The 23,605-nt window shown below is 53.3% G+C and overlaps 1 protein-coding gene across 14 annotated transcripts in view; it reads left to right on the plus strand.

The window, feature by feature from the left end:
* AGAP1 (ArfGAP with GTPase domain, ankyrin repeat and PH domain 1) overlaps positions 1-20,956 on the plus strand; it is a 532,124-nt gene extending 511,168 nt beyond the window's left edge. For 7 of the 14 annotated variants that reach the window (XM_038574268.1, XM_038574267.1, XM_038574270.1 and 4 more), the window contains 2 exons: positions 11,907-12,162; positions 12,647-12,883. In XM_038574268.1, coding sequence (XP_038430196.1) covers positions 11,907-12,162; positions 12,647-12,868 — 478 coding nt within the window. In that variant the 3' untranslated portion in view covers positions 12,869-12,883. Of the gene's footprint in view, positions 1-11,906; positions 12,163-12,646; positions 13,104-13,176 lie in introns of those variants that run through there. The other 7 variants (XM_038574273.1, XM_038574276.1, XM_038574283.1 and 4 more) reach the window with 2 other exon arrangements.
* The last annotated feature ends 2,649 nt before the right edge of the window (positions 20,957-23,605 follow it).

A 23,605-nucleotide genomic window follows, 5' to 3' on the forward strand; every position in this document is an offset into this window, starting at 1 on the left:
TGTCTGCAGAGTTTGCACCCCCATGAAGCCAGCCTGGGCTAGTGAACCCCTGGAGTCTTCTCTGTACCAGTGTTTTAGGATTTCCTCCCCAGGAAAAAGGTGGACAGAATTTTAATGTCACGTTATCAAAAAGAATGACAACTGGGCAAGTTAAACGCTGTGTCAATTGTGGAAAATAAAACATCTGACCAGTTTCTGCCTCCTGATCCAATTAGTTAGATGTTAGGGGATTTTCATGAAAGAATTAACTTTAGCTTGTTAAAGAATCATGCTTTCCTTACTCTAGAGAATTCATAAATACACTGTGGTGAATCATTCTCAAGATCACCTCTGCACCTGCACAGGACCAAACTTAGAAAAAAAAAGTACCTAGTGAGGATATAGGCCCCTAGTTGGGCCTAATATTTTCAACATTTAAGATTATTTGAGAAAGAAGAAACAGCCATTACCCATTTGTTGGGTTTTTCTCAATGAGGGACATCTAGGTTTTAGTACAGTTAAGTATATTTTACCAAGCGTGTGGGTCAAGCTGGTGGCTGATCTGGTTAGTATCTTTCAGTACGTTCCTGTGTTCTCCTATTTTGAAAAAAATGAACATGCAAATTCATTTTCAATGCCTTTTCCATTTGCTTACCCTCTGGAGTGCATTTCCTCTTGTAAAATCTGTTCCGTTCTTGTTATCCTTATTTTGTTTGGCTGTTGAGAAACCACATGACTATTCCCATCTCCACACACCCAAATTAAAAGGAAAAGAAGATTGAGAAGACTCTCTATTGTTCAAAATCATTTGTCTTCTATGCTTTTATAAAACATACCATTACTGAAAAGTACAAGTTTTAGAGCCACCTGGCAATTCTTACTAGAAAGCTGCTCAGAGCTCTGCGTTGCTTTGCGAACGTGCTTCCAGCCTGTAACCTGCAGGCTTCCCGCTCTCTCTGCGTGTTTAACGACCACTTAGGGGACAGGTCTTTGAGAAGCCACCGGGTCATGCTTGGCCTTCTGCAATTACTCCGTCTTGTCCCTTGATTTTGTGTTTAAGAAGAGCCCCAGAGGTTCCACTCCCTGGCATTTAAAGGGCACCGGGGCACATAGAGCAGAGGCTTCAATCCATTTTACACTATTCCGAGCGGAGAGAAAGGACCATTTCTCTTCCCTTATCTGTTTATGATGCGATATGTTCCAAAGCGGATCCCATCAGCCACTGTTATGGTGAACTTAATTCACTGTGATGGGGGTCCTACCACCAGGGCTGCCGCGAGGGCTGCCGAGGCGCGTCCCGTTTCATGCCACATTACGCGGGATCTAGGACCGCCTCACCTGACTAGCTCAGGCTCCCTCTCGCTTGGCACAGATTTATCGGAATTTATGCTCTCACACAGTTCACATTTTTTCCTAATGTTGAAGTACAGAAACATCCAGTGTGTGCGTGGCTACTGTAGCTTCGCCATGATTACAATATGAAAACACTCGCTCAGTTTGCAAATTAATTCACAAACTTAATTTGTCAAACTAGCTTTGCACAGAATGATAAAGGTGTCTACTAGAATCCCAACAAGCTAACATGTCTGGGAGTGGAACATGACATGGGAGCACAAGGTTGGTAAGAGTTTGTGGGTCAAGGCGGTTTTTCCTTTAACTTCCTACATTTTGCTGTGTTGTTTTACAATAGATTAGAAAATGGGGAGAAATCTGAAAATAAAAACCTTGTGGCTGCTTCTGAAATAGTCTGGGCATTCCGCCTTTCTCTCCTGGTATCCAGAGTTTCCAGAAAGATTTTCTTAACAGTCATACTTGCTCTGAGCTGCCCTCAGCGCCCTCCTCTTCACCCCCTGTGCCTGGGCTCCCTTCTTCCAGGCCAGGCCCTGCCTCTCCTTCCCCCCACACCCACCCTGTATAACCGGTCACCTCCCCAGTGGGTAGTTAGAGGTTGGCAAGAGATGGGCTCTGGGGCCCATGCTGTGATTCCAGGGACCAGAAAGTCAGCATGAGCAGATTCTCTGATTCTGGGATTAAGTTCCCATGAGTGGAGCCTGAGAATGCAGTTCAGGTCACTCTTGGAGGGCCGCAGGCTGGGCCAGTGACCCCACCTTCATTGGCCACGGTGCTGGTGGCAGGAGTATGGCATCTGTAGATCCTGCAGGACTGGACCAGGAGAGGCCCCACCAATGCTCCTGCCTACAACAGTGAGCATGGGCTGGGCCCCAGATGGATGGTTGGAAGCTCCAAGTGAGTGGCTGCCTGGGGGCCATGTGTTCTATAGGCCGTTGTGTCCCCATGGGAAGCTAGACTGAGGCCTTCCTTTGAGTGGACTCCACGAGAGGAGGAAGGCCCAGCTGGACATCAGCCCAGCAGTACAGGGCTCCCCCAGCCCAGTAAGGCAGCACCCGCCTTTGTTCCATCATTGACAACTTACCTCTCAAGCAGATGTCCCCTTAAACTTCAGAGTCACTATGCCTTCAAATCACCCAGCCTCTCCAGAGGGGCAGTAGAGGCCCAGGAGAAGGGCTCCCAGGCCAGCCATGGCCCTCCCAGAGATGCCCAGGTCTCTTCTTTGCGACCACCTGACACATCGTAGACAACAGTTTGTGAGGATGGAGCTGGATCTCGTCCATAATTAGCCGAATGTCTCCCCCTTCCCAGGCCAACTCAAGCTTATGCCCCAGCTTGACTTCTCCTTTATGCCTATTCTGAGATTGCCAAGGAGAATCTCTGCAGCTTGTCCCAAAACTTGAGAGGGGTGATATTGTACCTGCCCTGTGGCTTATAGCTTGGCCACGTTCCGAGCAGACAGGTGTTGGGAGGTGTCCTGTGCCTATGACAGCAGAGCCACGGGGGCCCCAGGTCTAGGCCTGAATCCCAGACGCAGGTGTGTGTGTGAGACCCAGCTCTGCTCATGCCGCTAGCACTCCCATCCACAGCCTTCTGGGTGGAAGCTGACCTGAGCCAGCCTGCACCGGGTGTGCAGAGCCCCTGAGCACATGATCCTACCTCCCGGGCTGCCCGCGACAGCACCTGCGCCCAGAGCCACCCGCCCCCAACACCTGCAGCTGGGCGCATTTAACTATGACTCACAGAAGTAATAAGCCTAATACAGTTGACTTTATTTAATTAATAATGATTCTGTTCTGTTCCTCCGAGCTCATAAAACACCCTGCAGGTTGGCAAAAAACACTCATAATATTGATCAGAAGTCAGGCGGGATATTTATTTTGTCTTTGCCCCATGAGCATAAATCCTTGCCCGTTGCCTCCTGCTCTCTGCATACGGGATTTACAGTGGCCAGTTTCTTAAAAGCTTTCGGTAATTAAGGAATAAATATCCATCGGTCTTTGTTGGCCGTCCTCCCTTAGCAACGCGGCTAGGGGAGAAGGCATGCATGCCAGGGGCAGCCAAGTGCTCAGTGCTCGGCCCAAGGCGGCCTGAGGTCTTCCCCTGCAGAGAGAGGAAGCCCCCTGTTTAACTAACATATTGCACCAGCCCCCCTCCATGCCTCCCTCCTCCGTTCCTGCTTTGCTTGAGGCAGAAAGACGCTTTGGAAATTCCTTGCTGCTAGCTAGCCCTGTCTTTCCTCTCCTGTCTCTGTCCCCATCCCCACGTAAGCTGAGCGTGTCTCCTCCTCACCACCAAGGACAGTCCTTCGCTCGCATATACTTTGCTCCAGAATCTCTTTTAAAATGAGTGTTGCCAAATCCTCACCCAGCCTATGAAGAGGGAAGAGAGATGTTTCCGAAAAGAACAATGTGACAAGTGACAGGCTCCCCCCAAAAAATCCTCGGTGTTTTAACGTTTGGGGGGTGGGATTCCCATAAAAAACAAATACATTCGACTTGACACAGAGGAGGCTTTCAGGAAAGGCCATTGCTGGTCCATGTCGTACAGAGGCATCCAGAAAGCCTCTTTCATGCGAAGTGGAAGGCTACGGCCAGATCCTCCAGGGAGCGCCGCTCGTGACACCCCCAAGGATCACGGGTCCGTGAGGACCCAGCGTGGCGTCTGGTCACCACTCCCGTGTCTGTGCCCCGCATGACTTGTGTCCTGGACTGCCGCAGAGCAGTGCCGAGAGCCAGTCAGAAGCTTTGTGGTTATTTGCTAAAAACTGCCTTTTCTGGGAATCCAACCCATTAACCTGGTTCCCCCTTGGCAGCCTGCTGAGCCCTCCCTGCCAGACTTAAAATGCAGCCGATGGCAGTTCCATGCGACTGCATCCTCGCAGCTCTGTGATGCGTGGGGAGCAGGGACGGGCGCACCGCATCAAGATGCCGCTTCTCTGAGGACAGTGGCCTGTGGCTAGCCTGGCTCTTCCTTCTCTCTCTGGGTCCCCCCACGGACCTCCCTGACAGTGACCGAGATTCCCTCTCTGGGATGCAGCTGCTGGGGAGCACTGGCGCTCAGGCCCCTCACCCCGTGGTGCTCCCATCATGGGTCCTGGTATCTGGCATGTTCTTTTGCACTCACTTTTCTTGCTTATGTGTTCTCCTTTCTCTTCTGTATTTTTAATGATTTTGGTGAGGGAAGAAATGGCAGTGTTTAGAAGGGTGCTGTCCAATGCAAGCAGCAGTGGGAATGTTCTAGATCACGTGCACTGTCCGAGACAACAATCACCAGTTTCGTGTGGCTGCTGCACACCTGGAGTGTGTGAGGGCTGTCTAGGGAACCAAGTGGACTTGTTATTTTATCTTGATGAAACTTAGATGCCAGCAGGTGGCCCAGGCCGTCCGGTTGGGTGGTGCAGCTCTGTCCCTAACAGCTCTGTCCTTTACAGGACTCATACCTAACCCTTCCCCACAGAGAAGGATCCGGTGTTGAGGTAGCAAAAGAGAGCCTATGGGCAGAGCAGTACCACACACCCGCCCAAAAGCCCTCTGTGCAGGTGCTAACCTGGGGTCAGGTCTCTGGTTTGGGAGGCAGTGGAGCCCGGAGGAGGAGCCCAGCCAGTGAGGCCCGGGGTCGGCCTCTTGGCCCTTGCAGGTGGGGGACCCAGAACAACTGTCCTCCCCCCACTGTGGCTCACCTTAGGTACCAAACGGGAGCTGTGACATTCGTGGTTGCATTCCTAGTCTGCATGACAGAGTCAAGCCATTTTTTTTTTAAGATTTTATTTATGTATTAGAGACAGCGCAGGAGCGGGAAGAGGGGTAGAGGGAGGAGGCTGCCCTCTGAGCAGGGAGCCCGATGCAGGGCTCCATCCCAGGACCCTGAGATCCTGACCTGAGCCGAAGGCAGACACTTAACCCACCAAGCGCCTAGGCCACCCCAAGTCAAGCCATTTTAATAGTGACTCTTGTCTTGTATATCAACATGTGCACACAGGCTGCTCACCAAAAACCATGCTTGGCTCACGCGGAGTTGTAAACAGTGGTGGAGAAAGGATGAGAGGCTCAAGGCTTGTGCAGCAAATGTGGAGGGCGGTGGTCTGGCGAATTCATGCGGGAGGCTGTCCTGTGGCCGCGTATCTGCTCACGGGGGGAGAGAGAGGTGCCAGCCCAGTCCTGGGCAGCTCGAGGTGCTGGGGATGCCCAGCCCTTCCCAGGACACCCGTCCAGTTCTGAGGACAGATGACCCTCTTGATCAATGTCTTTGCCGTAGTAATCATCAGCACCATCCACATCTTGCCCTGGCAGCCTTCTTGGCTTCCAGACACCTCTGTCCAATCTCCTTTGGCTAGTCAGCGACCCTCCTGCCTCCCCAGGAGTTGAACACTGCAGTGGTGCTGCCTGCACTGGGCACAGCGGCCCTGACTCCGTGACTGGACCCCGTAACCCAAGGCAGGACCCGGTGCAGCCCGCACACACCAAGCAGTCCCAGGCACTGGAATGAAGCTCTACTTCCCCCCAACCCCAGCCGTGCACATTTTCTTTTGCAAGCATAAGTGCTCATTTCTGTCCTTGGCCCGCCCACTTCTTGATCATCCTTTGACTCTAACCTTGATCCTGTCATCCGCTGAGTTCGCTGCCCCTGCCATCTCTGTGTATCACCTGGCTTAGATTAATAGGCCCCAGGAGTTATTGGTGCCACCCCGGCCAGGATGGCACAAACCTCGGCACTCACTCAGTCCGGAAGGCCCTGCTGCCCACTCCAGCGTGTCTCCATACAGGCCAACGTGGCCCAGCCAAGGCCCCAGCCACAGTAGGTCCCCAAGGCCCATCTTAAAGGCCAAGGCTGGTCTGGGAGCCTCCCTGTGGCCCACCAGCTCGTAGCGTCCTCCTCCCACAGCCCATCCTGCCTGGCCAGCTCCAGGCTCCCTGGCTCTTCATGGTCCAGCTGCTCTGCTTCAAAATAGGAAGAGCTGTCCTTTGGAGACTGTGTGCCCTTTCACCTCTTCTGCAACTTGGGACAAAACTGTCCCTATTTTCTTTTTTCCCTGAAGCTTTTCAGAAAAAGGCCTTTCCGTTTTGTCATGATTTCTCAAAATACAGCCACGACTCTACCATATCAAGTGCATTTTGCTTAGCATCTGGTACATAGCTCCTTTGTGAAAACATGTAACATGCCCGGGGTCCCTTTAAGAGCCTGGTGTGACTGGGAATTCTCAATAAAGCCTGTTTCATCTCATCTTCACCCTCAGCATCGCCACAGCAAGTGCTCCCAGGACTTGGAGGCTGCACCTCATCAACTGTGCCAAGTGGTCCTTGCTGGTGCCGGGGGTTGTTAATGTCCGGCAAGCCCTAAAATATGCAGGCTGCAGGTGGGATGCGTCCCAGGGATCATCTTTGAGGGGCACGCAGAGCCTTGGCCATGTCAAGGACAAGTGTGGCAAAGACTTGTCTGTCAGACAGCAGGACCAGAGCACATCCTGGCCTGGGAGACCCTGATAGACTCTGTGGATGCACGGCTCCAGGGACTGGGGCTCCACGTGTCCTCTGATCCCCAAATCCTGTGCTCAGTACCTGGCCCGGCTCACGGCTTGGGCACCAAGCAGTTCCTGGCCCTGGGGCAGGAGGAGGTGGAGGGCAACCTAATAAAGGGGGTTTCATTTCAGGCAGGAAGAGAAGAAAATGTTTACTATGGCACCTTCGATTGTATCTTTTCTCTTTATTTTGGGGGACTGGGTCAGTGTCTTTCTCCTGATTAGTTGCCTGTTCTCTCATTTTCTCTCGCTCCCGTGTGGTTGATTTATTTAAAGGTGTGTCAGCACGGGGCTCAAATGAGGAGCTGGGCCTCCTTCTTTCTGCTGACGGCCGGCCGTGCCAATAAGTCATTTTTTAGCTCATTAGCTAACGGAGGCTGTGAGCAGCGGGCCTCCAGGGGATTGGAATGAGGTGAAGTGATCTACTGCTGGCTACGCTGCTCTTGAACTGGCCTTCCTTGGGGAAAATGAAAGGCTCAGCCAAGACAAGCGGGGGATCCCAGAAGTAAGATTGGAACATAAGAGTAACAATTAGCACATTTGTGCTTTGGCATCTGGATTCTTAGGGCAAATGGTTTTAGAGCGAATACTCTCATAGAAACAGTCATTACCAGTGTCCATCTTTCACATGTTAACTGTTGGCACAGAAGCTAGATGGCAATGATGGAGACTGTGGTTGTCCAGGACATTAGTCCGACTAGGCTACTCGAACAATACCACAGATCAGATGGCTGTGATAACAGAAATGTATTTTCTTACAGTTCTAGAGGTCACAAGGTCAAGGTCAAGGTGCTGGGGTCGGTTTCTGGTGAGAGCTCTTCCTGGCTTATAGACGGTGGCCTCACAGGGAAAGAGATCCTTGTGTCTCTTCCTCCTCTTGTAAGGACACCAGTCCCACTGGAGTAGGGCCCCACTTCTGTGATCCTGCTTAACCTTAACTACAGACACACCAGGGTTAGGGCTTCAGCATATACATTTTGGGGGACACAGTTCAGTCCCTAGCCCCCCGGAAGACTTCAGGCATCTCTAGGCCATGGATGGGGGCTAACCACACTTGACCCCAGACACCCTGACAGCCATGAGGTCCTTCAGACTGGCTGAGCACCCCTTGCCCAGCGTCCCGAGCCCCTCTGGCCTGTGGTAGACTGTGGAGGGTGGTCACAGGACGCCACTAGGTTTGTCAGGACCCTGGGCCGAGCGCCCACACCTCACCCTGCTGAACACAACGACAGCCCAGATTTAGAAACCTAAAGCATCCAGGGATCCCTGGATGGCGCAGCGGTTTAGCGCCTGCCTTTGGCCCAGGGCGTGATCCTGGAGACCCAGGATCGAATCCCACATCAGGCTCCCGGTGCACGGAGCCTGCTTCTTCCTCTGCCTGTGTCTCTGCCTGTCTCTCTCACTGTGTGCCTATCATAAATAAAAAAATAAAAAATAAATATTTAAAAAAGAAACCTAAAGCATCCAGCAGGCATTTGATCCTCACAGGCCCCCAGGCCATCAAGTCCCCTTTGTCACACACATCAGCCCCACAGGTGAGTTCACAGGTGCCAGATAGCGATTGTGCATCCGTAAAGATGCTGATTCCATCACAGCAGCACCAACAGCTGCCTCTTGCAGGGCAACTCCTGTGGCTGGCACACCCTCCAAACATGTGGCCTCAGCTCTAAAACCACCCTGCCCACAGTAAACATCACTGTGCCCACTTTACAGATGAGGAAGCCAGAGCCCAAGGGGTCACCGAGGGTGCAGAAGTCTACACCAAGAGGAGGAACAGAGCAGGCCCGTAGATGCCGTGTCTCCATTGCCAAGAACCAGGGCCTTGTAGCTCTGTGGCGATTCTCTTCTCCCACCGTGGCTACTGTGGAAAGGCACAGGGTGAAGGTTTCCCCCTCATTCCCTCATTTGTCAGGTTGCATGGTGACCACAGGACTTGGGTTCTAGGTAACAGCAAGTGCTTGAGCATGGATAGGGCTCTCTGAATCAGCAAAACCTCCGTGCCCTCCTGAGCTCTCCAGTCCTATCAACTGGATTTCAGTTGCTAAAAAGTGTTCCTAGTGCATGCATGAGACCCAGGAGCCAGCATGGAAAGCATCTGGTTTTAAACAGAGAAGTTTTGGTGAAGAGCTCTGGTTTCACATGAGAAAGGCCATGCATTAAAACATCTCTGGGGGCGGTGGGTGCAGGTGGACGTGAGGCTGGAAGAGGCAGTCCTCACCTAGAAGGCCACTTGGAGGCTTTGTGCCCTCATACTGTGCCTTTCAGGGAACCGCCCCCAGTATCAAGCCCGCTTTCTGTATTTGTATTGGTGGAGGTTCTGAAGGCCTGTTGGTTAATAGTCACCTTGCTCCAGCTCTGCGGGGGTCACAGGTGGACCAGCTGGGAAGAGTTCAAGCCTCAGGCCTTCCCTTGCCGGAACGCTCTCCGAGAACCTGTTCCTAATTTCATACACATCACATCAGAGCCTTTCTCCTGAAGAAGCTCCCAAAATAGTATTCATCCCCATAAAATTGGGATCCACCTTTGTTATGTATTATCAATGGCACCGAATTTGAAAACCAAGGAACAGTTTAAACAGGACAAATCACTGAGAAGCATGTTGAGTTCGTGAATCCAGGGGAGCTTGTGTGGGGTGACCAGGCTCCAGGCCAGAAAGATACACACTTCCCCCAGGAGAACATGCCAGCCGCCAGGGAGGACTCAGAGGCTGTGGGCTGTCTCGAGTCCTTGGCTGGGGTATCCGAATATTAAAAAGAGAATTGGATAATTACATTGAGGGCAATAGTTACATGTTCGGTTCTGTTTTATCCCTGGGTGATTTGGCAATGTGCATTAAAACCCACCAGAGCAGAATAAAACAGCTCTGATTTTAATGCTTGCCCCAAAAACGAGAGTTAGCAAATTGGAACTAGAAAATCTGGACATATCCTTCACCACTGTCCCTTTTCATTTCGTTCACGTCTTGCTCCTGCTCTTTGGTGATTTATGAAATGCATCAACGTATGTTAAATACATTTTAAATAAGGTTTCTTTAACACCATGAGAAACATGATTTGTTTGGAGTGTTTTGCCTTTGTCCTGCCCAATGCTTTTGTGCTTGTATTTTGGCCCAAGTAGGGAGAGGGTGCCTGCTGCCTGCACCACAGAGTCCCGGGGTGCGGGGTACAGGGCGCACAGTGCGGGTGCAGGTTCTCAGCTGCAGCCCAGTGTTTGTCCTGGAAATCTCCGCATGAAAAGGGTCGGGGGTCACTCTGGGGTCACTCGCATGTACCAGGAAGTGAAGCAAAACTAATCCAGATTTACTCCTGGAAGTATTTGTTTGCCTAAGTATTTAAAAACAGATTAGGGCTAACCCGACACTAGATCACTAGGAACAATGTAAACACGGGTAAAAGGTGTAAACAAGGCCTTTTTTCTGTACCTCGGAAGAAAAAATGTCATGGTTAATGAGTTTTCTTTCTAGAGTATCACGGAGGCCCTAAGTGATTCTCTGTGTAGTTTGTAGCTATGTACCCTGACTCTTCCCCGGGAGGAAACGCTGGATTTTAGGAGGGGGCAGTTGCGAAGCTGTGTTATTATTTGTCTCAGTAATGACAGTCACTCCTCTGTAGGGCTGTCCTTTCATCTCTTGGTCCTCATCAAAACACATCAGTCCAGCTAAGGGCGTCCCACCTGCCTGCACCCCAGGGCACTCGCACCCCCTCCAGACTTGCCCCCCAGACTCATGCCCCCCATAGACTCGCACCCCCAGACTCACACCCGTAGACTCACCCCCCAGACTCAACCCCTAAACAATTCTGCCAGGCTCACCCTCCTGGGAGCCCTCCCCAGGCTCGGCCCCCACCCTCACTCACCTCACTCAGCCCTCAGACCCCCGCACCTCAAGAGCTGCTTGTGAAACCTCCCTTCCTGCTCCTGCGGCTCCTGTTGGCCCCTGGCGGTGCTGCAGAGCTGTGAGGATGGCGGGGCTGCTTTAAGTGCCCCTCACAGGCCATTTGTAGAAACTGAAAACCCACCAACACACCTTGCAGCTGGTTTCTTTCTTTCTCTCTTTACCTCCTCTTCCCGTTGCCCCCCTCTGCCCCCCCCCCCCCCGCCCGTATGCCCAGCACTCCTTCCAGAGGTCACAGGCAGCATCCTGTCCAGCTTGGACCCTGACACCCCCCCAGGTCAGGGGGCACACTCCCAGCAGGCCACGCTGCAGGGGGAGGGGCAGCCGCTGCAGCAGAATGGGGTCTTCCCCTCTTGCGCCCTTAGTTCAGCTCTGGCCTCTGGCCGCCTGGGCCGCCTGCCTTGTCTCGGGGCTGGGCCCTGGAACACCTTGACCTTCCCCAGGTATCCAGAGAGTAGCTGAGTTAGTCTGCTTGTCTCTTCCAGACCTTCCCCCCATTGGGGTGTCTGGTTTCATACGTGGGCCTGGAGCGAGATGGTCCTTAACTGAAGTATTGGGAGCCCCCAGGGGGCTCACACACTCCCTTCTAGGGTGAGGAGTTACAAGCTAAGAGTTCAAGGTCACACCCATATGGGGGAGCCCACTGGCCATCCTGCCCCTAACCTCCAGTGATGTCCTGCAGTCCCAGCTAGACGCTGTCATTGCTCCCCACAGAACAGACCCCCGGGCTGTGGCATCCGCCCTGCATCGTCCCAGATCTCAGGCAGGCAGGAGGGTCTTCTTGGCCACAGCTCTGCGCGAAAACAGAAAAAAAACCTGTGAACTTACGGCCAGGGCTTCTGTGTACACCTTCAGACATCAGAACCCCCCACCTGGCTTGTTAAATCACCCCCAGAGGCCCCGATTCAGGAGGTCTGGGGCAGCGCCTGGGAATCTGTGTTTCTATCAATTTTCCAGGTGGTTACTGATGCTGCTGGTCAGGGACCCCACTTTGGGAAAAATCAACCTGTCCCTCAGGGGGCTTCCTTGTGCTCCCTGAAGATACCCATCTCCTGCTATTGCCCTTCCTCCCGGACGCCCCCGAACCACACAGGTTCTGGGTAGAGGGGTCTCGGCCTTGGTTGCCCTTCCTGATTGTGACTGCACCCGTGTGGTTGGGTCTTACAGGGAAGAGAAGGAGCGGTGGATCCGGGCCAAGTATGAGCAGAAACTCTTCCTGGCGCCGCTTCCCTGCACGGAGCTGTCCCTTGGTCAGCACCTGCTGCGGGCCACCGCCGACGAGGACCTGCGGGCTGTCATCCTGCTGCTGGCGCACGGCTCCCGGGAGGAGGTGAATGAGACGTGCGGAGAGGGCGACGGCCGCACAGCACTGCACCTGGCTTGCCGGAAGGGGAATGTGGTCCTGGCGCAGCTCCTGATCTGGGTAGGTCACCAGGTGCCGCACATGGAGCAGAGCTGCCACGGGCATGTTGTCTGCTCTGCGGGCATCCTTCTGGTGGAAGGGTACAGGTCTGAAGATGGAAGGCCTCAGGGCTGGGGCACTGAGGGCTCCGGGACCGAGGCCCCTGGCTCCCCAGCTCCCGAACGTGAGGACGCCCCTTGTGCTTGAGGACTGAGTAAAGGGAGGAAGGTAGTGAGCGGGACACGCTCCGCTAGCAAGGAGCCAAGGTGTCTGCAGAGTTCGTGCTTCTCATGACCCCCCTGGGTCAAGCCAGGCAGAGGTGTCCCTCTTGTTCCCTCCCATCATCTCTGTTTTGGACGGGGGCGGAGAGCAGGGACACAGCTAGTTTATGTATGTGGTTTTTCTTTTACCAGACATAAAAATACTGGGCCCAGAGTGTGATGGTTGATACGGTAGGACTTTGTCAAAGGGCTTCTTCTGGCCTGTTCTTGGTAACTTCTTCTAGGAATATGATTTCTTACATTTCTATGGAAGCATTAGTCATGATGCCCGAACGGAGACAGGAAAGGGAGTATGTGAAGGAGCAGGGCTGCTTCAGAGAAGTCCATGCCCCACCGTGGCGGCCACCGTGAGTCCCCATCCAGGGGTCCAGAGGCAGCAGAGAACTCCCTGGGGGGGGCAGGGGGTGGACAGAGGGAAACCCTGGCCAGTTATAGGACCCGGATAGTGCGGGGGTAGCCACTGTCCCTGTGCTCTTGTGTGTTACGTATGTATTTCCTACACTGGAAAAGAATCGCTTCTGAGATCAAAATGCAGTTGTTTTATGTTTTTACAATTGGAACATCAAAACAGAGTTAGCAACATTAGAATTATCCTTGGTCTCCTGCAGAAAGGAGGGCCTTTTAGTTGTTAAGCACGGTCTTTCAGAGAACACGCCGTGGGGCTGCCCCCCTCCCCAGCCAGTTCACATCTGTAGCCTGTCCCTGGGAGGGCGTACTCCCACCGGTGACCTCACGGCCCTCTGTTCCTCCGCAGTACGGGGTGGACGTCATGGCCCGTGACGCCCACGGGAACACGGCGCTGGCCTACGCCCGGCAGGCCTCCAGCCAGGAGTGCATCGACGTCCTGCTGCAGTACGGCTGCCCCGACGAGCGCTTCGTGCTCATGGCCACCCCCAACCTGTCCCGGAAGAACAATAACCGGAACAACAGCAGCGGGAGGGTGCCCACCATCATCTGAGGACCACGCACCCATCTGCCCGCCGCACCCGGGCACCCACAGCCTCATACCCCCTCTTGGAAGTCACGACACGTGAGTCCCATCACGTCCCCACTCTCCTCCTGGTGGCTGCCCGCCCACCCGCCCTCACTCCACGCGCAAATCACAAAACCTGACCGTCCTCCCTGGGGCAGAAGAGGAGGCCAGGAGGCTGCCGAACGGATTCCTTTTCATGAACTCCCCTAACAACAAGCAGGACCCACCGGCGGGCCTTGGTTTGTTGATGATAGCACACGGCGAGGGACCCTCCCTTCCCCCCCTCCCCCCGCGTCGGGCGGCCTGTTGACACAGAGCCCTGTAGACACAGAGCACGGCACAAGGGACGGGGACGCGAGGGGGAGGGTGGGCAAGGAGCAAGGGGAAGGGTAACTCTCCTTAACTGGCAGTTAAGCACATCAGTACATTTCACCTCTACCAAACGGAACACTTGGATTTCATCTCCTCTCCGAGGAGCTTGACGGCATAAATCAGAAGCAAGCAGAGTTTGTCAGGTTTGAAGCCCCTATGATGGTATGTGTCAAATCAGTTGTGGCTAATCTGTCCGGGGAGAATACTGGCTTCATTACACTTGTATAGTTGAGTTCTTCCAGCATTACCGCTGTTTAATAGAACATGATTAGTCATCACCGAGAAGAAAGCATATTAGCCGAGGAGGTAGTTACGCAGCACGCTCTGATGATTGCCACGATGTGATTGCAATACTTCTTAGAAGCATCGTATTATCCCAGACATGTTCTTTCGAGCCCTTGGAGCCCTCCTTTCTAAATTCACTGTCATAATTTAGTATCTGTTTAATTTTTCAGTCCAAAGAGGGGAAACCAGTTGCTGAGTATTATTTGACTGGAGTCTCCTTGGGTGCAAAAACAAAATGGAAAAAATAAATAAGAGTTAAGTCACAAATTCAAAAGGAAATCATAAATTCAAGCTAATAATAACATTTTGAGGCCATGTAGTGAACTAAGTCAATGCATAAAATGCTTTTTTTTTTCCACCTCCCACCCCCCCGCCACACCCCCAAATATGAGAGAGCTTTCACTCCCTTTTGCTAAGGTGGCTGTCTCGGCCAGTCCCGAGCCACACCGGAGTGTCACACAGGCTTCTGTGTCATGTCTTTAGATAAGATTGTGAAAATCTATTTGAATAAAAGAAGTTCATAAATATGCATTGATTTTTGTACAGACAAATGGCACCTCTGTTAATTTATAAATTGAACTGGATGTGAACAAATAGCATGCAACTAGTTGAAATAAGAGGGTTACAGATCATTGTACCTGGGAAACACTCCCAGCAGCAAACACTTCCATTAATGTGATCGACAGCTTTTAAAAAGGAACATATCAGAAGAAGACGGTGGTACAATTTGCTTATTAAAATCGAGAAAGGAAAAAAAAAAAGACACTTAGATGCCTATGAGAGAGTGGGGGAAGGAGGCATGTGATTTCTCATTATTTAGATCTGATACCACTTCTGCAGGCCCAGAGGAAGGGGCCCCGCGGAGAAGCCGGGGATGATTTTCTGAATACCAGACCCGGGTGCTTTTGCGGAGGCGGGTCCTGACCGGCCACCCACGGTTCTGTGGCACTGGCTGGCCCCTGACTTGGTGGCCAGGCCCTCCGCCTCTCCTTCATTGGGTCACCTGGCCTGCCGTCGTCCCTGTGTCTGTGGCTGCCTGAGACCCCAGCCACCTTCAGCATGGTGGGCAAACGCAGTAAACCAGGTCATGACACCTTGGGTTTAAAACAAGAAGGGGTGGCTGTGCCTAGAGCCCATTAGCAGGTGTGACCTGGGAGAGGTCATCCTACTGGGAAGGCGACTCTGGACCGCTGTCAGCACAGGAGCAGGGCCACGTCCTCCCGGCAGCCTCCAGGCAAGTTCCTTGCTCTCATATATTAAACCTTCTATTTTCTAAGAGTTTTTCTCTTCTTTCACTTTTTAAAAAAAAAATTTAAGTAGGTGGGGAAAAAAAATAAATCTTTACACTGAATTTATATGTGGGTCAGTGTTTCATGGACATTTGTAACCTTGATTCAGCTGCGTGGAACCCAGCAGGCTCCAGGAATAGGTACAGAAGCCACGAGGCTGAGAGCCTTGACACCAGGTCCCTAATCCTCCCCTCCAGCCCCGATTTTTAATTCTGTGTTTCATCACTGTGTAGTTATTTTAAATGTGAATAGAAAAAAAATGTCATTGCCTATTTTTGAAGAACACGTTACTGTGCTAACCCAGCTATCCACACTCGCCTCCGCACAGCCTTTAGCCTAGACTTTACATAGTGAACGCAGATATAGTATAAATGAAATTCTTAAATTATTTCATTGTAGCTAATTCCCGCTCTAGGAATGCTCTATCATATAGCAAAGCCTCGTTTTGAAAAGAAACGGAAAATTCCTTGTAAGGCTTCTGAGATGTATATGAGTGTGTACATATTATTATATGTGTTTATAATATAATATTTTCCCAAACGACTTTTTTTCACGTAGCCTTTCACAACCTGAATGCTAGATTGGTCTGGTTTGGTTTGGTTTTTCTCTCTCTTCTCTCTCTCTCTCCGGCATGGGGACTTTATGGATTCCTTCTCAGAAAACTTGACCCTTCCTCTGCTATTTTTAGCAACGTTGATCTGCTCCAGGAGGCAGCCGGCTTTCCTGAGCCTGAGTTTGGGCAACAGGGGAGAGGTGGTGGTGGATTTCAAGGGTCGTTCTCCAAATAAAAGTGACCGGTGGCTAATCTGTATTTCGGCGTCACACCAGAAGGCCTTTCTTCGCCTGTACAGTGCTCACACTTCCATCCTAAAGCCTTGCTCTCACACCAAGGTGGGGAAGATAAAGCCAAGGGCTGGCATTAGAAACAACCAGTTTGGGAAGGGGGTCGTGTTGTTGTCACTGTTTTTTCCCACGCCACGGAAGGTTCCGTGAAGTGACGGTGATGAGAAGACACCACTGCACAGTCCACATAGCCTTTTCTATTCAGAATTAAAGTTCCCTTAACCTGAAGTCACCTGCTGCGGAAGGCACGGGTGCATGTGGTCACCAGGGAATGTAGCATCACGATCTGGCGGGGTTCCTGCAGGGGAAGGAGCCTTGATTCCGTCTCCTGTCGTCTCAGGAGATGAGCAGCCTGAGGGTGCACAAGTGACATTTTCATGAGTCTTTGACCCCATGAGCAGGTGCAGTTCCATGTGTCCCAGTAAAAGCACGTTGCATATAATTACCCCAGAAAGCAGGGGAAGGCAGTGGGGGTGCTTGTCGATCACAGGGCTGCCGAGCGCCCTTGTGGGATTGCTCTTGACCAGAATCCTACAAGCCCATTCTCTGCCCCTGAGCCCAGGCAGTGGGTGGCCCTCCCAGGACCTGTGCCGGCCGTGCCTTTCCACCTGTCCTCTGGAGTTTTGTCTAGCCTGCTGAGGTCTGCTTGGACCCAGCCTCTGCCGTCTGGCCTACAGACCAGTCTGCCCAGTTTTGTAACATCTGCACACTTCCTGTACATCTGCAGAGGAGCGGTCACAAACTTCATTAGGGGAGAGCAGACCTGGCTTCCCTGGGCTCTGTTGCCCCTCCCGTGTAGCCTTGGCCAGGTACCCAGCTCTGGGCCTCTTCTACAACAGTGACACTGGGGTGGTCTCGCAGGATCTGATGACCAGTTGGTTTCCAACCAATGTGATAAATGCCAGGGGCTGTATGCTCAGGAAATGGGAGTGTCCATTAGGAACAGGAATGCTGATAGCCCCAAAGCCAGGGCACGTGCCTGGAAGGCTGCCCCTCGACGCTGGCAGCGCATCCTCCAGCCAGTGCCCTAGGGAGTCAGCGACAGCATGTTTGCCAGCCCCCCGAGCCTCCGGGCCTCTCCTCTGCCGAGCCAGTCGGTGCCCTTCCCCACCCCCATGTGCTGGGAGCAGTGTCAGAGGAGGGGGTGAGGCTCTCTGTGAGCCCCTACTCCCAAAGAGCCCCTCCCCCGAGGGGAGAGCCACGCTGCCCACGTCCTGACCTTTATCCTCCATTCCTGTTGTCAGAGTTCGATTTCCCAGAAACAAAGAAAACGTTGAGTCTTACCCTCGTGCATTCGCTAAGGTCACCTTAGGCCCAACATTGACCACATCTCTGCTACACCCTGTGGTAGACAGGCCTCCGTCCCTTCAGAAGCCGCCAGGAGGCTGCTGGGACACTCCCCACACTGGGTTCTCCGAGCTGGCTGGAGAGCACCATGCTGACGGGGCTCAGGGCTCTACGGCCTCCCTCCCCGTCAAGGCCGGCGTTCAGCTTCCCTTGGGCCCACGCTTGGTGAATACCTCTTCTCCTCCAGGGTGGCCGTTGGGTCCTGCCCGGCCCCCAGCCCGCACTGCGCTCAAGGATGTGGATCCCTGAGGCTCCAGCTCTGCCAAACCTTCCTTGCATTTAGAATGCTCTGGAAATAACTCCACATTCCCACCTAGGGAGGGTAGAGGCTCCAAAAGTAAGTATGCTCAGACCTCCAAAACTTCTCGAAAGGCAAAGATAATTGGAAAGCAAATCCATTACCCCTCCACCGGCTGCTTTGCCCTCCCCCATCTGCTCTATTTCCATCCCTCACGCGCCCCCCAAGGTCGGTGTGACTTTCTAGAACTCCCCTGGATTGTATTTATGTCCTTCAACAAACAAATTGAAAACCAGTCAGGAAGGAATTCAAATAGCAATGTGCTGAAGATACACATCTTTCTTTCCCAGGGAATATAATTTATCTCTAACTCCCTCCTCGAACGTGGGTTTCACACATTGTGAAGTCCTGTCTTCAAGTGATTTTCACCCTCATCCTTCACCAAAAGCTACATAAGGGCCTTTGGCATCCAGGCTCGGATTTTTCACTTTGGACCATTATCGACGTGTTGCTTTCTTGAATTCCCAAGTGGCTTTCCTCTGGAAGGCCTGTGGTCAGTGAGTCTTCGGCGTGGGCCCCGCCACCCCGGCCAGGGCCCCCGGGGTGTGGTGCTCACAGTGGGCAGGGGGCTGGCGGTGGGGTCGCCCCCACTCTGCTCCGTGCCCTGCACCCTGACGGCTCCTTCGCGGTTCAAGCATCTAAATCAGGTGGCCTTTCAGTCAACACGTTGAATTGCTTCCAATTTCGCAGAAGAGAGAAGGGGGCGTGGGTTGGTCCCTGGAGTAGACGGGAGTGGTGTCTGGCTTTTCTCTCCACTGCTGCCGGGAAAGCACCCCTGGGACCCAGAATGGCCAGGACCCTGGAGAGGAGAGAACAGCAGGGCGGCTCTGGGGGTCCACACCCCCCACACTGGGCCCCTCCCCCTTCCCCTCCAGGAAGAAAGGACACAGAACAGGTTAGAATTCGTATTTCAAACACACGCATGTTCTTCCCCTTAGAGGAGAAAGGCTGTCCTTACATAGATTTTTTTAAACAATATTAATGGATTCCCTATTGAATGTTGGATGCCTACTGCTTTTTGAACCTAGATTTGGCACTTCTTTCCAGTTCCAGTTGTTCCGTGTGGGCCAGAGGGGAAATTAGAGAACATTCCACCAGCACAGGATGCTATAAGACCAGAAAGTCTGGTTTTTAGCCTGTGATTTTTAAAACGCCCAAGTTCCAGAAGTAGTTGAGTTTCACAAGCGTGGGAAACACGCTCCCGAAGCAAGGATTCAGGACGGCAGATTTGAAAACCCCTCATTTCCGCACTTCACTTGCGGGGGGGGGGGGCGGCAGGTGCTGATTTTGCTGTCAAACGACAGCATTTGGTTCTGGGGCTTGCACCTGGTTGGTAAAAATGCTTTTGTCCGAGGGCCCCCATCCCATCCAAAGGGCCTGCGGTGCCAGGAGGCGGGCAGGGGGAGGCAGGTGTGCCCAGCGGCGCCCCGCCGTGAGCTGCCCCTGCCAAGCAACAGACAAGCTCGGGGGTTTAGCAGGTGTCACCCTGTGCCGGGCACTGCAGGGTACGTGCAGGGCAAGCCGCCTTCGTCGGGGGGGGGGGTGCATGGTGCGAGAGGTCAGCCCAGGGCTTGTGTTCTACTCTGGCCTGGTGTGTGGCTTCTGTAGAGAACGCCCCCGAGGGCCCGGGGGGTGCCATATGATAGAGACTCGCCTGCCAAAGTGAGGGCTGCCTAGGGTTCACTGTCAGCAGGAACTCCGTGTCCTTCACCTTGAGACGCAGGTGAAAGAAAAGAACCACATAAGACGTAAGAGCTTCGAGGAATCTTCCAAGCGGAACGCTCAGGTGTCGGGAGCAGCTGCCCCTAAATCAGAGTGTGCCCTGATCCCCCGGACCAGATTGTGGCCACGGTGCCCGGGAAGTCAGCATCTGGGCCGGCCCAAACTCCAGTAACGAGGCGGGTCACCAACCCCCAGGAGGTCACGTAGTCGTGCCTGATGCCCCGTGTAAGGTGGTGCGTGTCCCGGCTTGAGGAAGGACGTCCTGGGGCTGTCCGCCCCTGGCCGGGCACCCGGGGGTAGAAATCCCGAGTGACAGGCCTTTTGCCAGAGGCCGGGGGGGCGCCCAGCTGGTGACCACTGCTCCCAGCCCTGCGGCCGCCATCCCGCCACAGAAGACAGAGGGGCCCAAGGGCGCCGGAGCTGGAGCCAGGGCGGGAGCTCGCCTGCTGACCCTGCGGGAGCCCGGGGCACCCTCCGGCCCCAGCCCCGCCCCCGGGTGCACAGCAGGGGGCCACCGGGCTGCTCAGGCGCCCAGGCAGCGGGATGCGTAAAAGGGCTTTGCGGCTCGTCACGCGGCTCCAGGTTGGAAAACCTGCCTTCCTTAAACCTCAGGAGCACCCCCGTTTCCCTCCTCCCAGCTGGGCTTCTGTGCTGAGCACGTGCGCCTCTTGAGGCTGCCACCCCTGCCCTGCTCTGAGCAGCCACGTGCTGGGGACGGTGCCCTGCGCCCTTGACCGAGGCCGCTCCACGGGGCCCGGAGGGAGCGGCCTCCCCAGGCCCAGGCCCGGCCGTCGGGTGTCGGGAGTGCTTCCTGCCCCACGTGGCCCCGACTCTCCTGCCCGTGACCCTGAATCGGGGGTGGGGGGTGCTCGTGTGGCAGCTGGTGTGCTTCCCAGCGGGAGCCCGAGCGGGTCCAAGGTGACGAGGGAGGCATTTCTGGGAGGGAAACAGGGGACACCGAGTCTCTGCCCCCCGCAGCACATTTTTCTGTTTCTGTAAATAGTGATGTATAGAAGATGGAAGAGCGGCCTGGGGTTTATCTAGAGGTGGGTTTGGTTTCTTTGGGGTTTTGGTTTTTTTTTTTTTCTTTTTTTTTTTCCTTCGGTTGTTTTTATATTACCTCATTCAGCAAGTTTGTTTCACAATGACTCAATGATGCTTTATTTATATTGTTTGTACTGTAATTAAAACCATTGACAGACATTTCACTTTGCTTGTTATTTCATATGATTTTGTTTTGATTAAATATGCCAGTTTGTATTTTCCTGCATTGGGATTTTTTTGTGTCCGCTGTACAGTATTCTAAGGGGGGAGAAAAAGAGAAAAAGAGAAATGTGTAAAGTAATGGGGAGAGGTGGCTATAGTGTAGAGACCTCTTTCTAATAAAGAAATGAAAATATGTCTACACTGCTTCTGCGGAGGTTTTTTGGGGTTTGGGGGTGCCAGGGGGTGTCAGTCATCTGTCCTGGCAGATGGGATTTGTGTGCTCCGGGGAGGAGAGAGAGGAGAGGGACGTGCTAGGCCGGGCAGCCTCTCACGTGAGGAAATTGGCACATACGTGCTGTGGCCATGGCGTGAGGGGACGATAAGGAGCATCTCTTCCAACTTGTGCATCTTCAAGCAACTCTGAGGGGCCATGGCTTCGCTTGTGAAGTATCTTTGCGCTGGACCACGCTACCCCGGGTGTGTGATAAGGACTCGGCAGGTGGCTAGGAAAGAAAGCCCTTCCAGAATGCTCTCACCAGTACTCCCGTCACTAACAGTATCCCACTCTTCTCACACAAGATACATCGTATCTCTACCTTCAAACTCCGAACATTAAAACACCCAACTGCCACCACCCAGGCATCACCACAGTCAGCAATTTTGGGGAACACCTTCCAGATGCTTCTCTCTGCACACAGCCAGAGGCCCACCCCCTCACCCACTCTTGCAGGGCAATGCATATAAAGCCATATGGTCCCAGGACGTGTCCGTAGTTACGTCTCCTGCGGAGATTTCCCGATGGCACGGCGACCCTACAGCGCCGCCGTGCCTCATGGCCCGTGTGTGCCAGCACAGCCCGTCACACCACAGCACATCCCACCCAGCCGCACGAGCTCACACGGCCGCCGGCAACGCGGTCACACCACAGCCAGCAGGCCAAATGCAAAACGTCACGGAGCTTACTGGTCGGACTGGGGGATACGGGGAAAAGGAGGACCAGATTCCTCTTCCACGCTTTAGGAGGAACCAATTCCACTTACACGCGTGTTGGTTCTCTGGCCTCTGCTAACGTATGGCTTAAATGGCGTAAGGGATTGAGTAGCGCCAGGGCTGGCAAGGCCATCAGAGGGCACCCGGGCCCTGCCTCCCCCGGACCATCTGGTCAACCGTGGCTCGTGGGCGTGTGTTACCGCCGGGCACCCGCATGAGGCCCTTCCACCGCCCGCATCTGCATTCCACGCAGGAAAGAGAGAAACAGCTGGATAGGCCTCTCCCATCCAGTGTCCCCTAAGCCTATCATGACTGCCCATGGACCCCGCACCTCCTCCTTGGCCACACGGGAACAAGGTCCCTCGGGGCTAGAAGGAGGCCGGGGGACGCGGCGGCTCGCTGGGGCAGGGCCTGGTGGTAAGGAAGGGGGGGGCGGGCGTTGGGCAGGCAGCGCAGGGTCTCCGAGCCTGCACCCTGCGGCCCCCCAGACGCCTTCCGTCAGTACCCACGCGGGGGCTCCCGCAGAGATGGCCAGTGCGCAGGCTGCCCCGGCCCTGCCGCGGCTCCTCCTCTCCCGCCGCCCCGCCGAGACTCTGGCCCCTCCTTCCATCCCATGCTCCTGAGTCGGCCTCCGAGGGGCCCATCCAGTCCCCGGGGGGTCACCTCGCGCCCACTCACCTGTGCAAGCCAAGGTGCATGCACCGGATGCCCTGAGGAGCTCTGTCGACCGGCCAGGTAACAAAAGCCAGACGAGGGACGCCTGGGTGGCTCAGCGGTTGAGCGTCTGCCTTCAGCTCAGGGCGTGATCCCGGGGTCCCGGGAGGAGTCCTGCATCCGGTACAGGGAACCTGCTTCTCTGTGTCTCTGCCTCTCTCTCTCCCTGTGTCTCTCATGAATAAATAAATAAAATCTTTAAAAAAACAAAACAAGACTGAAGGTCTAGATTTTACAGCCAAGATTTTTTTTTTTTTAAGTGATAGTGCTCAGGGCTGGCCCGGCTACAGTGAGACTGACACCGACACGCCATTGGGGGAAACAAAGTCAAACAGAAGCAGCATTTCCACAAAGCCATATGGATCTGTGTGCAAAGGCTCTGAAAACCTCCCCCCGCCCCCGGGCCCAGGAACCAGGCCCAGACACGGCTCCAGCCCGTAAATATGTGTTGATTCCATGAACGAATACGATGCCTAGGAATCTGGCCGAGGAGTAACACGACGACTTCAACGTTTCCGTAAGAGATGTTCGTGACTATGGCATTTGTGATAACAAAATATGGGGAACGAGCCCAAAGTCCAACAGGAGGGGGAGAGTTAACTCAGTCCCGGAAAGGTGAGTCACTTCGAATGTGTTCTTATCGCTTGAGGAAGGGATACCGTGTAAATTTAAAATTAGGATACAGAAGATATACCTAAGACTCTCTTAATAAAAAATGAATATTCTTAAAGATATTTTTATATCTTTATTTCATTTTGAAGAAAAAAGAATCCAAAATGTTTGCAGCGCCGCCTCCATGGGGAGTTCTGGATGGTGTCTATTTTACTCCTTCTACTGTCCACTTTTTCTCCATAAGAAAGTATTTTTAAAAAGTTATTTTGAGATATATTTGCAAGCTCGTGGTTTGCCGTTGACTTTGGAGATAGTGGCTTTTTTCTTTTTTATTAATACATTTTTCACTCATACTAAAATCGGAGAAAAGGTTGGTTAATTGATTAAGTAAATGCCTGAAACAGGTTGATTAAAAATTAGGAAACATTCAGGCCAAGAGCAAACCGTAATTCACAGAATCTGAGGAACAAAGTTCAAAGAGACCACTCACTGCCGGCCCACTGCACATAGAAGCTTCTAGAAGGCCTGGCCA

Source organism: Canis lupus, chromosome 25 (genome assembly GCF_011100685.1).
Source record: "Canis lupus familiaris isolate Mischka breed German Shepherd chromosome 25, alternate assembly UU_Cfam_GSD_1.0, whole genome shotgun sequence".
NCBI lineage: Eukaryota > Metazoa > Chordata > Mammalia > Carnivora > Canidae > Canis > Canis lupus.